General features: G+C 44.9%; 5 protein-coding genes across 5 annotated transcripts; 3 read left to right on the top strand and 2 right to left on the bottom strand.

Annotated features, from left to right (window-relative positions):
• The first annotated feature begins 146 nt into the window (after positions 1-146).
• LOC122612180 (methylosome subunit pICln) lies at positions 147-1,101 on the top strand. The gene is made up of 2 exons (XM_043785623.1): positions 147-358; positions 445-1,101. The coding sequence occupies exons 1-2, from the start codon at positions 240-242 to the stop codon at positions 971-973; spliced, it is 648 nt and encodes a 215-aa protein (XP_043641558.1). The 5' UTR covers positions 147-239; the 3' UTR covers positions 974-1,101.
• On the bottom strand, positions 1,029-1,726 carry LOC122612181. Its single transcript, XM_043785624.1, has 2 exons — positions 1,234-1,726; positions 1,029-1,175 (listed from the first exon to the last, which is right to left on the bottom strand). Exons 1-2 carry the CDS (start codon positions 1,621-1,623, stop codon positions 1,098-1,100), a joined length of 468 nt encoding a protein of 155 aa, XP_043641559.1. The 5' UTR covers positions 1,624-1,726; the 3' UTR covers positions 1,029-1,097.
• Positions 1,727-2,021: 295 nt separating this feature from the next.
• Positions 2,022-12,480, top strand: LOC122612818 (E3 ubiquitin-protein ligase Smurf1). The gene is made up of 8 exons (XM_043786664.1): positions 2,022-2,546; positions 2,701-3,144; positions 3,206-3,244; positions 9,001-9,237; positions 9,298-11,494; positions 11,551-11,750; positions 11,810-11,973; positions 12,048-12,480. The coding sequence occupies exons 2-8, from the start codon at positions 3,090-3,092 to the stop codon at positions 12,330-12,332; spliced, it is 3,177 nt and encodes a 1,058-aa protein (XP_043642599.1). The 5' UTR covers positions 2,022-2,546; positions 2,701-3,089; the 3' UTR covers positions 12,333-12,480.
• LOC122612819 (NADH dehydrogenase [ubiquinone] flavoprotein 1, mitochondrial) lies at positions 4,483-6,705 on the top strand. Its single transcript, XM_043786665.1, has one exon. It carries the CDS (start codon positions 4,548-4,550, stop codon positions 6,684-6,686), a length of 2,139 nt encoding a protein of 712 aa, XP_043642600.1. The 5' UTR covers positions 4,483-4,547; the 3' UTR covers positions 6,687-6,705.
• On the bottom strand, positions 8,200-8,516 carry LOC122612820. Its single transcript, XM_043786666.1, has one exon. The coding sequence runs from the start codon at positions 8,514-8,516 to the stop codon at positions 8,346-8,348; it is 171 nt and encodes a 56-aa protein (XP_043642601.1). The 3' UTR covers positions 8,200-8,345.
• Positions 12,481-13,437: the final 957 nt, after the last annotated feature.

The raw sequence follows: 13,437 nt of genomic DNA, 5'->3' as shown, positions 1-13,437 counted from the left end.
CAGCGTTTAGAAAGAAGTTGTGCTCTGGAATCACCTGTTCTGATGATTCTTAATTCGAAGAAGGAAAATACCTTAAGGCGTTGCCAGAGTGCGATGTTTTTAGCTTACTCTCTTTTAGTTCTTGACACCGTTACCAGACTTTTAAAGGTTGACGAGAAAATGGTATTCAACACTGCATTTTTGGCAAGTTTTGTTGTTTGATCGCGCTTTTTACGACAAATATATTAAATTGAATTAAAATGGTTCTTATAATGCGTGTTTCTCCGCCGGAACATGGCCTGCTGTATACGGCGAACAACATCAAGCTGAAACTTGGCGACAAAGTGGTGGGCGAAGGCACAGTTTACATTGCTCAAAAGTGAGAGCTTCAGAGCTTTGCCGGCGTCTGGTATTGCTCCTAATTCTTTAAAAACTTTGAAAGTGACTTTTATACCTTTTTTTTAGCACGCTCTCCTGGCAGCCAACTGAGTTGCCGGAGGGTATATCCATTGAGTGGAAGCAGGTGAGCCTGCACGGCATCTCCTCGAATCCGAGGAAGTGCATCTACTTCATGCTGGACCACAAAGTCGAGTGGAACGGCGTCTATGGAGATCCTCCCCAGCATGCAGTCAATGGTCGGAATGGCGGCGGTTCGGAGGCGGAAGTGGATGAGGGCAATGGGAGCGATGAGCACGATGATGACGATAATTTCGAGGATGCAGTAGACGAGCAGTTTGAAGAGGTCACAGAGTGCTGGCTTCTGCCGGACGACATTCACACCGTGGACACTATGTACAGTGCCATGACCACTTGCCAGGCCCTACATCCTGATTCTGCAGACAGCGATTCGGAAGACAGTGACCCTATGCAGGATGCCGGTGGCTTAGAAGATGAGGCCATGGAGGAGGAGGATGCTTTGACGCTGGGACGCAACGGCGTGCAGAATCTCAGTTTGGACGACGACGACGAACGATTCGAGGACGCCGACGAGTGAAGCATACACTATTTATACATCAATATCCCCTTTTATACCAGATAAAGTGCACGAGTTTTAATGATATATATGTATTGGATTAGATTTTGGAGTAATAAATAAAACGCGGTAAGCGCGATTAAAATTAAGGGCTTTCCTTGGTGTTTTCCTTATTGCGTGCGATTTCTGCCTCTAAATCGACTTCACTAATAGGCTGCGACAGCTAAATAATTGAAATATGTTATTTGGTGTACTTCGGGAAACTACATATATTAACATACAGCTTTAGCAACATCCGTCAAGAAAAGGGCCTGTCGGTAAGGATCGCCATTGGACGGCACTTTGTCGTAGTTCCAGTACGTAAAATCCTTAAATACTCCAGTAAGACGTAACTGTCGGTCGGAGCAATTGCTGATCGGCTTCTCTGTTTCTTGTAGAACTAGACCCCTGTATCCTTCGTGCACTTTCAACTTCTCTCCCATTAAAGGATATCCGCGCAAGGCGTTCGTCAGGATTCCACTGCCGAATTCTGTTGCTTCACGTGTGTAGTTGTTGAAGTAATCATCCACATTTGCTTCTCCATCGCCGTCTATTTTGGCCGGTAAGAAGTGGAGGTCTAATTCCTTGCTCTTGGCAATGTTTTTACCATTAAAATCTAGAGTGATTGACATTGTTAATTTTTGTGCAAAATAAAAGGTAAACAAAAACGCCGCCAAAATGTGTTTGTTTGTTTGCGTTTAAGAAGGTTGGTTCGAGTCACAGCTAAACTCCAATCGATTTTGTACACTGGTAACAACCGATAGTCATTAGTAGTATAATTCTTTTGTAACAATAAACCAAAACCTTAATTTTATATTTTTAATCGAAGCTATTCAATTATAGCAAGATGACAAATGTTTTACAATTACTCGAATAGTTTTAATTCAGTATTTTATTCATGTAACAGATAATATAGATATTAAATATATAAATAATAAATGTCGTGACAATATACGATGATTCCCAAGAATATTTACAAGAATCGACGTTATAAAAGAGTAATCGATTTTTCATCAACCTCTAGTCGTTGGTCCACCACTAATAAAAATGGCGTTCGAAGTTGTAGTTAAATTTTGATGGGAATTCGTAAAACAATAGCGCGTGAGGCCGCGGCAGCATAATTCGCGCACTATCAACCGTTCCGTGGACGAGTAAATGTGTGGGCGTGCGTTGTTTGCTGAGTTTTCGTCCGATTTCGAGTGAATTAGAACAACACAAGTGTGCCTCCTTTGATTATTATTGCAAATTTTAGTACCACACACACTCGCGCGCACATCGATAGCGGAGGAAATACTAGTGCGAGTAAATAGTGTGGCACCCATACTGGAGCAGCGACTAAATTAAAGTTAATTAAACACACAGTGGTATTTCATTTAATGCAATTTGTGAAATAATAGAGAGGCAGAGGGAGAGAGACAGATCAAACCCCGCTCCCGCTCTCCCCTGCAGCATGCGTGAATTGCGTCCGTGTGTGTGTGTGTGTGCGTGAGAGAGTGAGCGAGACATGTGCGTGTGAGGTGCAGCAGCAACAACAAGAGCAGCAAAACAATTTCGGGTGAGTTTTTCGTGAATATTTTGCCTACCTGAACGATTTCCTACCTACGCCCTCGCTTTTGGGCTGGGTTTTTGCACTTGGGGGGAAAATACACACATTATCTCTAACGAACTTACTAATAATACCCATTTCCATTTGTTATCTTTGATTGCAGCTTGTAAAAAAAGCAAATCGGTGTTATTATTTATATACAAAAATATCTACGTGCGTGTGCCATGACACACAGCCACAAGCGCAAAAACTACAACAATTGCAACCGTCAAGGCTACCGCAACAGCAGCACCAGCAACAACAACAACTACTGCAGTTACCTTCGGCAATGAAATTACCTCTCACCGCCCTCACCTGCTCCTCCTACACCTCCTTTGCTTCCTCACCTCATCCTTCTGCTTCCACTTCTTCGCTCTCCGTTCGCTACTTTAACGAAAACAATAGCAACAGCAACAACAATAACATGCCCGCGACATATAAATAATCAATACACAAAATAAATCCATTTATTTTTTATACAAACCAAACAATATCAATTAAAAGTTGGAAATTATGAATAAATTGGATTACCCACGTCGCAATGGTACACACAAAGTTCGAATAACGAGTAAGTCTGCTGCCAAAAACCATTGTTAATAAAATCCTCTAATATATTGCTTTACTTACAGTATTGTGTGCAAGAAACTTGGCCCGCAAGGATTTATTTCGTAAGTATTTTCATTTTATTTTGACTTCTCAAAGATATAGCTTAGGATCTCATTGCTGCGAAAAATTATAAATTAAGAAAGAAAAGAAAAGTAATAGTTCATAGGTTCTTTGCCTTTGTTATATATAAATATAGTACTTCCGGTCATGAAAAGCATGAAAATAGTACACTTTATTTCTCTTTCCTTAGAGTTCTAATCATTCTCCCAGTATGCTTTGGCGTAATCACTTATTTTCGCAATTTGTTCACATGATTGGGGTTAATTTTTTGACTCACTTTTGGTTAGTTACGCGGAATTTGGAGTAGCGAGCTTTGTTTTCACTTTCGGTTTTTTAGTTTGGTTTTTGAAAACCATCAATTACGCACCTGTTTAGCCGTCCAATAGAAACACACATTGTGATAAATTAAAGTTTTGTTTTATTTGCGGCGCTTGTAGCGCTGCTGTTTCCTCTTCTTCACATTTATCTATGCATATGAGGTATCGCTAAATTTAGCACTTCCTTTCTTGTCTACTTTCATTTTTATACAAATTGCGGAAAAGGGGCGGCCCCGACCACCGCCACCACTCCCCCATCCATCGCACCCATCAAGTCAAGTGGGTGAGTGCGAGTGGTGCCGTATCTGAGCTCTTTTTCCATATTTTGTTTAGATATAACAAAAGTGATTATTACTAATTTGCTTTCATTGCGGCTCACTCACTCGTCCGCAAATACAATCACAAACGCACAAACGGCATTCATTTTTCTTTCTGTGTATTTGTGATGTATTATTATTCGCTTTTACCACTTCTTGTCCATTTATGTACACATGGTTGCACTTAAATCACGCGCCACACATTGTTCCATGTGCTACTAAAAAAAAATACGATGTACCTTATCCGTGAGATTCCAATAGGGGGATATTTGGGTATCCGAAAATGGGTCTGTGGCCGTTGGTGTCACTTCAAATGAATTGTTTATTAATGCTAATGCTTGAATTCCGTGGTTGGCTATAGAATATGGCACATTCATTTACGGTTTTTCCTCTACTACCATATACACAGTACACTAGTAGTTTGTTCTTCATACTTTATCGATTCTTTTTGATAAGAATTTAGTTATACCCAGCGGCGCTTACCGTCATTATAGGGAAAATCCATAATAGGACTTTCCGATATATTTGCTATTGTGACTAATGACCGACTCATAATGGGTTTTTTTATCACTTTCAAAAATCTTTGTAACAGTTAGCTTTGCATTTTTCTTTCATTACGGAATACCCAACACACTTAATAGTGAATTCAGATAATCCGTATAGAAAAAAGCATGATATCGTTTCTAACTAAACGCCGAGCTTGTGGGGCTTACAAGATTTCATCGGGACTAATTCGAGGTTATAGAGGTCTAACAGAAGTAAAAAGCCTTCAAAATGCCTTACCAGCAACTGATAAAACTGGAAACAAGAAGCTGGTGAATATATTCCGAACTTCTAGCATAACAAATGTGCGGAAGAACCAACTAATTGACGCTGAAAGCTCTATTCCCATCTTAAGATGGCCATACAAACCATCGATGGTTATGAGGGAAGGAAGTTATGTCGATGATAACGACGATTTGCTGTCTTCTGAGCAAAGAGCCAAAAAAAGGGAAACCTTACAAAAATTCGAGGTAGATTGCCCAAAATTTCCAACCGAGAAAATTCCATCTACAACGAAATTTCCTATCAATGAAAATGCCGAAAAGGGTTTAGATCCAGCCGAAGAAAAAGAACTCGAGGCCAAATTACTAGAGAAGCTAAAAGATATGGGTAAAAGAAATAAATCTCGACTAAATCAGCAAGCTGACGAGATGAAGGATAACTTTTTAGGCTGGAATATTGATAAAGCTGGAGGAACTATTATGAGTCTAGAAGCCAAGGAATCAACCCCACCCAAAGGATCTGGATCTGCCACCCCGGGAGGCTCTCCTCCACCCAAAAGTGGATCCGCTCCGCCGAAGGGTGGTTCTCCGCCTGCGAAAAGCGGTGCTCCACCACCACCAAAGGGACCACCGCCTGGAACTCCGCCACCCCCAAAGGGGCCACCGCCCGGAACTCCACCACCGCAGACGAAAACTACTTTCGGACCACTTGCTGATGCTGATCGAATCTTTACCAATTTATACGGACGGCACGATTGGCGATTGAAGGCAGCTATGAAGCGGGGGGACTGGTACAAGACGAAGGAGATCCTAGCCAAGGGTGACAAGTGGATAGTAAACGAGATTAAGACATCTGGACTGCGAGGACGCGGTGGCGCCGGCTTCCCCAGTGGCCTTAAGTGGTCATTCATGCACAAGCCGCCTGATGGGAGGCCCAAGTTTCTTGTGGTCAATGCGGATGAAGGCGAGCCCGGTACCTGCAAGGATCGTGAGATAATACGCCACGATCCACACAAGCTGGTTGAGGGATGCCTCATTGCTGGACGGTGTATGGGTGCGAACACTGGTTACATTTACCTTCGCGGAGAGTTTTACAATGAGGCTTGCAATCTTCAGTATGCCATCATTGAGGCCTATAAGGCTGGCTATCTGGGTAAGAATGCCTGTGGTTCCGGGTACGATTTCGATCTTTATGTGCAACGTGGAGCAGGCGCCTATATTTGCGGAGAGGAAACCTCTCTGATCGAATCCTTAGAGGGCAAGGCCGGTAAGCCAAGGAACAAGCCTCCCTTTCCGGCCGACATTGGCGTCTTTGGCTGTCCGTCTACGGTGACCAATGTGGAAACGGTGGCCGTGGCCCCAACTATTTGCCGGCGTGGTGGCAATTGGTTTGCCAGCTTTGGACGCACCCGAAACTCGGGCACCAAGCTCTTCAATATCTCTGGTCACGTTTGCAACCCATGTACCTTCGAGGAGGAGATGTCTATGCCTACCAGAGAGCTTATTGAACGCCATGCTGGTGGAGTGATCGGAGGCTGGGACAATCTACTGGCCATCATTCCGGGTGGCTCCTCCACTCCCTGCATCACCAAGGAGCATGCCTCAACTGCGATTCACGACTACGATGGGCTGATGGCAGTGCGTTCATCGATGGGAACTGGTGCCTTGATTGTAATGAATAAGGATACGGACATTATCAAGGCCATTGCCCGCCTATCGGCTTTCTATAAGCACGAGAGCTGCGGCCAGTGCACTCCTTGCCGCGAGGGTCTCCACTGGGTGCACATGATCATGCAGAGGTTTGTGACTGGACAGGCGCAGATCGAAGAGATCGATATGCTGTTCGAACTGACGAAGCAGATCGAGGGCCATACCATTTGTGCCCTGGCCGATGGTGCTGCCTGGCCGCCGCAAGGACTCATCCGCAACTTCCGTCCGGTCATCGAGGAGAAGATCAGGAAGCGGGCGGCCGAGGACCAAGCTAAAGCTGATGCACTTCAGGCCGAACGCTTCCCTTGTCAAACGGTGACTCCTTGCCCAGAATAAAGCGTGCCAATTGCAGCAATGCCGCCAGAGTTTTATATGTATACTTCGAAGCACCGTGGTGGCATGCGGCTGACTTCAAGCTCCGCTGACTCTGACTACCGGCTTCCGTCCGAGTGAAAGTGCAGCCAGTCGTTAACTTCCTCGCCTTGCCGACTGGCCTACGAAATTGTGCCACGTAGCGTTAAGCCAAAGGGGGTTGAACACATAGCCATGTTGGCCCAAAAGCCGGCGGCGAGTCTGTCGGTCGCCAATCCCCTCTGGCTTTCTTCATTCTTCTCTCTCACTTTTCAGGCAGCTCAGGCGTGAAGCGAGTGAGGAGGAGCTGTGCCTCGCGCACTCGGATATTGGGTTATGCAATTGGGCGGGCGCGGGTTTACATGAATGCAGTAGGTTTTGTTAATCCACGACGAAATCGTGGTCCACTGTATCGTTTCTAGTGTTTCTTAACACCATTAGTTTTAATCGTCAGGCTCTATTAACCACTTTATTCCCTTGACACATATTTCTAAAACGACCCAAACATTTCCGGCATTCTTGTGCAATCAGTCTAATATCATAATTTTCTTATAAAAATATTTATTTTTATACAAAGCAGATATTACACAACATTCTATCAAGTGAATGTTCTTATGGGAATAGGCCGCTAACCGTATATACATATATATCTCATGGTTTGTTTGTATTTTAGAGGCACGTTAGGAATCAAAGAAATCCAATTGCATAGAAAAGATAAACACACCTTTAACTTCCATATAGAGTGCTTTCCAGTTGTTCTGCTGTCTACCTACCAGTATGTTTTTCCCCCACTCGTCGTCTGTTCCTTCTTGCATAAAATCAATCAACAGCTGCCCGGCGACGACAGGCGACGAAGACGTTGCAATGTGCCCTTCTCGAATTACCTGGGCGAGTCGAGTCAAACGGGTTGATGGCATCCTCGCCAGCTGATGGAAGGAAGGCCGGCCTGCACATGCTCTTGCTGTGCTTGTGGCCGTAGCCGTGACAAAAGCGTCAGCCTTGAGATAACGATTCACGAATGGATTCCGATACAAATATGGGTGTGCGAAAAAACCTAGTTGTGATATCTACCGGGTTTATGAGTCACAGGCTGTCAGACTGGGACGGACTGGTTGAGTCTAGTCCGGTCGGGTGCGCATAAATCACCGGCCCCGGCTCGATATTGTATGTAGTTCTTAATTGTTTAATTCAAGCGGAATGCCGAGCGCTTAATTTGTCAAGATTTCTGGGCATTATCGGTGGCCGTCTAAGACGATAAGCAAAAGCGATGCGACAGCGGGGGTTCCTATTTTAGTTCTGATAGCGGAGATTGGCATATAGCTTCCACTTCTCCACATGTCTAGCAATGTGGTTCCATATCTCTATCTCTGACTAATGACACTTGACCGCATTCACGTTTGGTGCTGGTCGGGATGTAAACATTTTCACTGATGCCTTCCTCGGATTTAATTGACATTTCTTGCCCTGAAAACAAAAAAATAGAGGAAAAAGTTCCCCCTTGATTGACAGCCGAATTCTTATTATAGAAAACTCTTTCTACATGCAACATGTGACATTCCATGTACATATATGCATTATGTATTGTAAACGATTAGGACTATTTTTCTATATTTATTAAGTTCTTAGATATAGATAGATGTTTCCCTATCCATATGGATTGAAAGGTGGTGTGGTGGGAATCTGCGGAATTGGTCTGGGCCCTGGATTCCATCCTCTGTGGCGTCTCTCGTCGAAGGGAGAAGCATCACCTGGAGCCAGGGTGGCGATAAGAAACAGGGCCAGCAGTCCCAGCACATGAATCCAGCTAGAATGCATTTTGTTTATTATGAGCTTCCATGAAGTGACAGCGTTTATATAGGCCTCATTTAAGCAGGGGCTTCACAGCGCTAAGCCGATAAGGTAATTCAAATAGGGAACTCACACTTGAGGGAATTTACTCTGAAAAATGTTTAATCTGCTTATGCTCTCCTGATGGCCTCCATTCCCACCTCTTCCAACGAGGAAAACATTATGGTCGGCGTTGGAGTTGGAATTTAAGCCCTTCATGGCTATGACATGATATGATATTGTATTCGTGCACCTTTAAATAGGCTCGATTGGTTGAAGTTTTCGTGTGCATTAATGGTTTGCATATCAAATCTAACACTTTATCTGTAATCATCGGTGTCAAATAGATCCATTTTCCACTCTGTATTTACTCGTAATGGTCGGGGACAATAGATAGTTAACTTTATTAAAGAACAAAATGAAAAATATATTTGATTGGTTTTGCTAATGGGAATTATAATTTGTATTGCAGGTCTACCCGATCCGTTTGCTAAGGTGCAGGTGGATGGAACTGGCCAGGTGTACTCGACGGAAATAAGCAAATCCTCTCTGGATCCGAAATGGAATGCACATTACGATTTGTTTCTGGGCATCGGAGATGCCATTACGATAACTGTGTGGAATCAGCGCAAGATACACAAGGGCAGTGGATTCCTGGGATGTGTGAGGATACCCGCGTTCAACATACAGAGCCTCAAAGGAGCTGGATGTAAGTAAATCCTATTTCGACAAATTGATATATATTTTAACGAAACATTATTCCTATCAGTTCAACGCTTGGACCTGGGAAAACTGTCGCCGGATGACGATGAGCTTGTGCGGGGTCAAATCATCATTTCGTTGCTCTCGAAAGACGGACCCAGTAGTGGCAATCCTCTGGCCATTGTAGGACCCAGTGGCGATGTGCGTGGACCGTCGGAGGATGACTCCTCGGAAGATAGTTTGCCAGAGGGTTGGGAGGAGCGGCGTACGGACAACGGTAGAGTTTACTATGTGAACCATGCCACCAAATCGACGCAGTGGGATCGTCCCAGACACCCAGGAGTAGTTGGAGGCAGCCGCACCACTTCACCGCAACAACGGCACAACACGCACAACGGCAACAGCGGTGATCGACAAGCTCCGGCTGGGCCAACCCGCTCTACAACCTGCACGAACCTGATGAATAATGGGCATCGCAGTCGGGAGTTGTCTGTGACGGCTTCGGATGAACGTAGACACTCTACGGAAATCCTGTCCAGCGTGGGAAAAGAGAACACCAGCCCCACAACACCTGTTTCGGCCACTACAACGCCTGGTAAAAAAACATCCACATCGAACTCATCCTCGGCAGGTGGTCGCACTTTGGAGCAGCGTCCGACAAACGAACCAGCAACACCCACCAGCAGTACGACATCGGCGTCGGTTCGCCTGCACAGCAACGACAATCATGTTAAAACACCAAAGCACCAAACGAATGGCCATGCTCCGCCAGAGTGCACGCCCACATCGCCCACGGGTCAGCAGAACTATGTAAATGGGAATGCTCAAAATGGGAGTACCAGCGGAAGCGGAAGTGGTCAGGCGGCGCAGCCCCAGAGTGCTAGTAACGGATGGACGCAAGAAGATGCCGCTACGACTACTTCACCTTCAACAACAACCACTCCTCCGAGGCATAGTCAAAGTCCGCCAACCCCAAATATATCACCACCAGCTTCTGTGACACCCTCTGCAAATGGAAATGTACACAGTCCGAATGCGAACAGCACACCAGCCGGAAGCGGAGGTGGAAGCAGATCCTATACAGCCGCAACTCCCGGTCAGCGCTCTCAGCGTCGGAGCTCGCGGCAACAAGGTGAGGAGTCCTCCACGAGACGACGCTCGTCACGAGGTACAAGAAACGGGGGCACATCTGGCGGCGGAGGAGGATCTGGTCAGAGATACGCATCGGCAGCCATTGCCGCTGCCAATCAGGCAGCACGTCCATTCTTGGATCTGCCGCCAGGATATGAAATGCGAACGACGCAACAAGGGCAGGTGTACTTTTATCACATACCCACTGGTGTTTCAACGTGGCATGATCCTCGGATACCACGTGATTTTGACACCCAGCATTTGACGCTAGATGCTATCGGACCATTGCCGAGTGGCTGGGAGCAGCGGAAGACGGCCTCCGGAAGGGTTTACTTTGTGGACCACAACAACCGAACCACACAGTTCACGGATCCCCGACTAAGTGGAAGCATTTTGCAAATGATTCGACGTGGAGCCGTTCCACCATCCGCTGCAAATGCTGGCACACCTGCTCCCCCATCGGCAACTCCTGCTACCCCATCTGCCACGACTGCAGTTCCGCCCCAGGCGACACCGGCGAACAACGCAAATCCAACGACGCTTACAACTACAACAAACCCGCCCCATCGTATTGTTCCGGATCTGCCGCAGGGATTGCTTGAAGGCGCCGACCTCTTGCCCAAGTACCGCCGCGATTTGGTTGGCAAGCTGCGGGCTCTGCGCACGGAACTGCAAACAATGCAGCCGCAATCTGGCCACTGCCGTTTGGAGGTATCACGCAACGAGATTTTCGAGGAGAGCTATAGACTGATAATGAAAATGCGGGCCAAGGACATGCGCAAGCGTCTAATGGTTAAATTTAAGGGCGAGGAGGGCCTGGACTATGGTGGCGTAGCACGCGAGTGGTTGCATCTGCTGTCCCGCGAGATGTTGAACCCGCAGTATGGCCTATTCCAATACAGTAGGGATGATCACTACACGCTGCAAATTAATCCAGACTCTGGTGTGAATCCCGATCACTTGTCCTACTTTCATTTCGTGGGTCGCACACTGGGCATTGCCGTGTTCCACGGTCACTGTCTAGATGGTGGGTTCACCACACCCTTCTACAAGCAGCTGCTGAACAAACCGATTACGCTTGGTGATATTGAAGGCGTGGATCCGGAGCTACATCGCAGCCTCACCTGGATGCTGTGAGTAAAATACTGTTAAACATCTAGGAACTGTTTTTAATTTCGTTGCATTTTAGGGAGAGCAACATCAGCGGCATCATTGAATCCACATTCAGTGTAGAGAACAATAGCTTTGGTGCTCTGGTGGTGCACGAACTGAAGCCTGGTGGTGCCTCCATTCCTGTGACGGAGGAGAACAAACGCGAGTATGTCAAGCTCTATGTGAACTATCGTTTCATGCGCGGCATTGAGCAACAGTTTTTGGCTCTGCAGAAAGGTTTGTAGTTGCATTTAGGTTTGCTTTAAGTAAAGATGTAAAAAATGCATAATTTCTAGGTTTTTGTGAGCTCATACCCAGCCATCTCTTAAGACCGTTTGATGAGCGCGAACTGGAATTGGTCATTGGAGGCATCTCTAGCATAGATGTCAACGACTGGCGGAACAATACGAGACTGAAGCACTGTACGAACGAAACGACGCAGGTGTTGTGGTTCTGGCAGGTGTGTAAAGCTCCTTATTATTTTTAAGATTATTAAACGTCGAAATTATTGACCAATGTTGTCCTCTTCTGAAGGTGGTCGAGTCCTATAGTTCTGAGATGCGAGCCCGCCTGCTGCAGTTCGTGACGGGATCCTCGCGAGTGCCGTTGCAGGGCTTCCGAGCGCTGCAGGGCTCAACGGGAGCGGTGGGACCACGACTGTTTACTATTCACCTGACTGCCGACGTGCCCACGCAGAACCTGCCCAAGGCGCACACCTGCTTTAACCGGATCGATTTGCCGCCCTACGAGACGTACCAGCTACTGTGCGACAAGCTGACGCAGGCCGTTGAGGAGACCTGTGGCTTTGCCGTGGAGTAAGATCCTGAAGAAACACTGCTACCCTCACCCGATCCACGCATATGCATATACACACCTTTAAATATATTTAATGCACATTATAAAGAAACATATATCAAGGCGATTTGAAATCAAAATTGTACTGACCCTGGTCAAAATGATAAGTTTATATTTTTATTTGTTTGTTGATGAACTGCTCCCGTAGCACTGTTTAATCTTGTGTGCTGCGTATTTTGCAGTTAAAAATTTAATTTAGCGAGTATGTACTGACTCATCGTATACATAGTTACCAAGTGCATATATATATATATAAATATATATATGGGTTTATACATTTTCACACCCTCAAACAGACATATACATATATCTATCCTGGCCTTTGTTTGTTTACGTCGTGGCGCGTGTTATAAATTGTAGTTTAAAATATTACGAAACCAATTATACATACAATTATACAAGATTATACATATATCATAGTTGATAATTAGGCATAAAAACAATTTTTAATTGTAGGCATTGGACCGGCAAATTTTCGTGCTTTTGTTTAATTTAGTACATTTTTGATGTTTATTGATTAGATTTTGTACATTTATAAAAACCAATCGGACCCACTACTAAGTTTTTGATTATTCTTTAAATCCTTTGTCCTTTGACACACTTATCGACTTACCCGCTCGCATATTTTATAACTATGTGAGCATAATGATTGCCTACCCAAAAATACAAGAAAAATAAGATAGCAAAAACAAAACACTTGAAAAATTACTCAATCATAAAATTAGTTATTTTTTACGTTTTTAAATAAATGCAAATTATTTAATTAACATTTTATTTTAATTTCATTTATTGCCACACCGCCAAATCAAAGCTCTTAAGGATCAAACTTTTATATACACGTACGTTCTTAAAACATATTTACATCAGTTTTTAATGAAAACGAATTGGACAAATTTCTAGAAGGTGATATTAGTAAAAATTTTATCTGACTTTAATTAAAACGAAACAATTGGTAGCTATTTAAGAACCCACACCCGACAGCCCATTCCCAGTACCCACCATACCCCCAAAATGTAGTGCATATGTGAGATCTATTACTTTTTTATTGTAAACGAGGATTCAACCCTTG

Source organism: Drosophila teissieri, chromosome 2R, assembly GCF_016746235.2.
Source record: "Drosophila teissieri strain GT53w chromosome 2R, Prin_Dtei_1.1, whole genome shotgun sequence".
In the NCBI taxonomy this organism is placed as follows: domain Eukaryota; kingdom Metazoa; phylum Arthropoda; class Insecta; order Diptera; family Drosophilidae; genus Drosophila; species Drosophila teissieri.
The sequence above is the reverse complement of the archived record's forward strand: the minus strand, read 5'-3'. Positions and strand labels throughout refer to the sequence as shown.

What these genes read in the sequence shown, in the direction of transcription:
- LOC122612180 (XM_043785623.1), top strand. Translation starts at nt 240, where the DNA reads ATGGTTCTTATAATGCGTGTTTCTCCGCCGGAACATGGCCTGCTGTAT. An exon ending in ACAGTTTACATTGCTCAAAA is followed by an intron (nt 359 to 444) that starts GTGAGAGCTTCA and finishes CCTTTTTTTTAG; the next exon opens with CACGCTCTCCTGGCAGCCAA.
- LOC122612181 (XM_043785624.1), bottom strand. Translation starts at nt 1,623, where the DNA reads ATGTCAATCACTCTAGATTTTAATGGTAAAAACATTGCCAAGAGCAAG. An exon ending in TGACGGATGTTGCTAAAGCT is followed by an intron (nt 1,176 to 1,233) that starts GTATGTTAATAT and finishes TCAATTATTTAG; the next exon opens with CTGTCGCAGCCTATTAGTGA.
- LOC122612818 (XM_043786664.1), top strand. Translation starts at nt 3,090, where the DNA reads ATGAATAAATTGGATTACCCACGTCGCAATGGTACACACAAAGTTCGA. An exon ending in ACACAAAGTTCGAATAACGA is followed by an intron (nt 3,145 to 3,205) that starts GTAAGTCTGCTG and finishes CTTTACTTACAG; the next exon opens with TATTGTGTGCAAGAAACTTG. An exon ending in GTTTTTGGCTCTGCAGAAAG is followed by an intron (nt 11,751 to 11,809) that starts GTTTGTAGTTGC and finishes CATAATTTCTAG; the next exon opens with GTTTTTGTGAGCTCATACCC.
- LOC122612819 (XM_043786665.1), top strand. Translation starts at nt 4,548, where the DNA reads ATGATATCGTTTCTAACTAAACGCCGAGCTTGTGGGGCTTACAAGATT.
- LOC122612820 (XM_043786666.1), bottom strand. Translation starts at nt 8,516, where the DNA reads ATGCATTCTAGCTGGATTCATGTGCTGGGACTGCTGGCCCTGTTTCTT.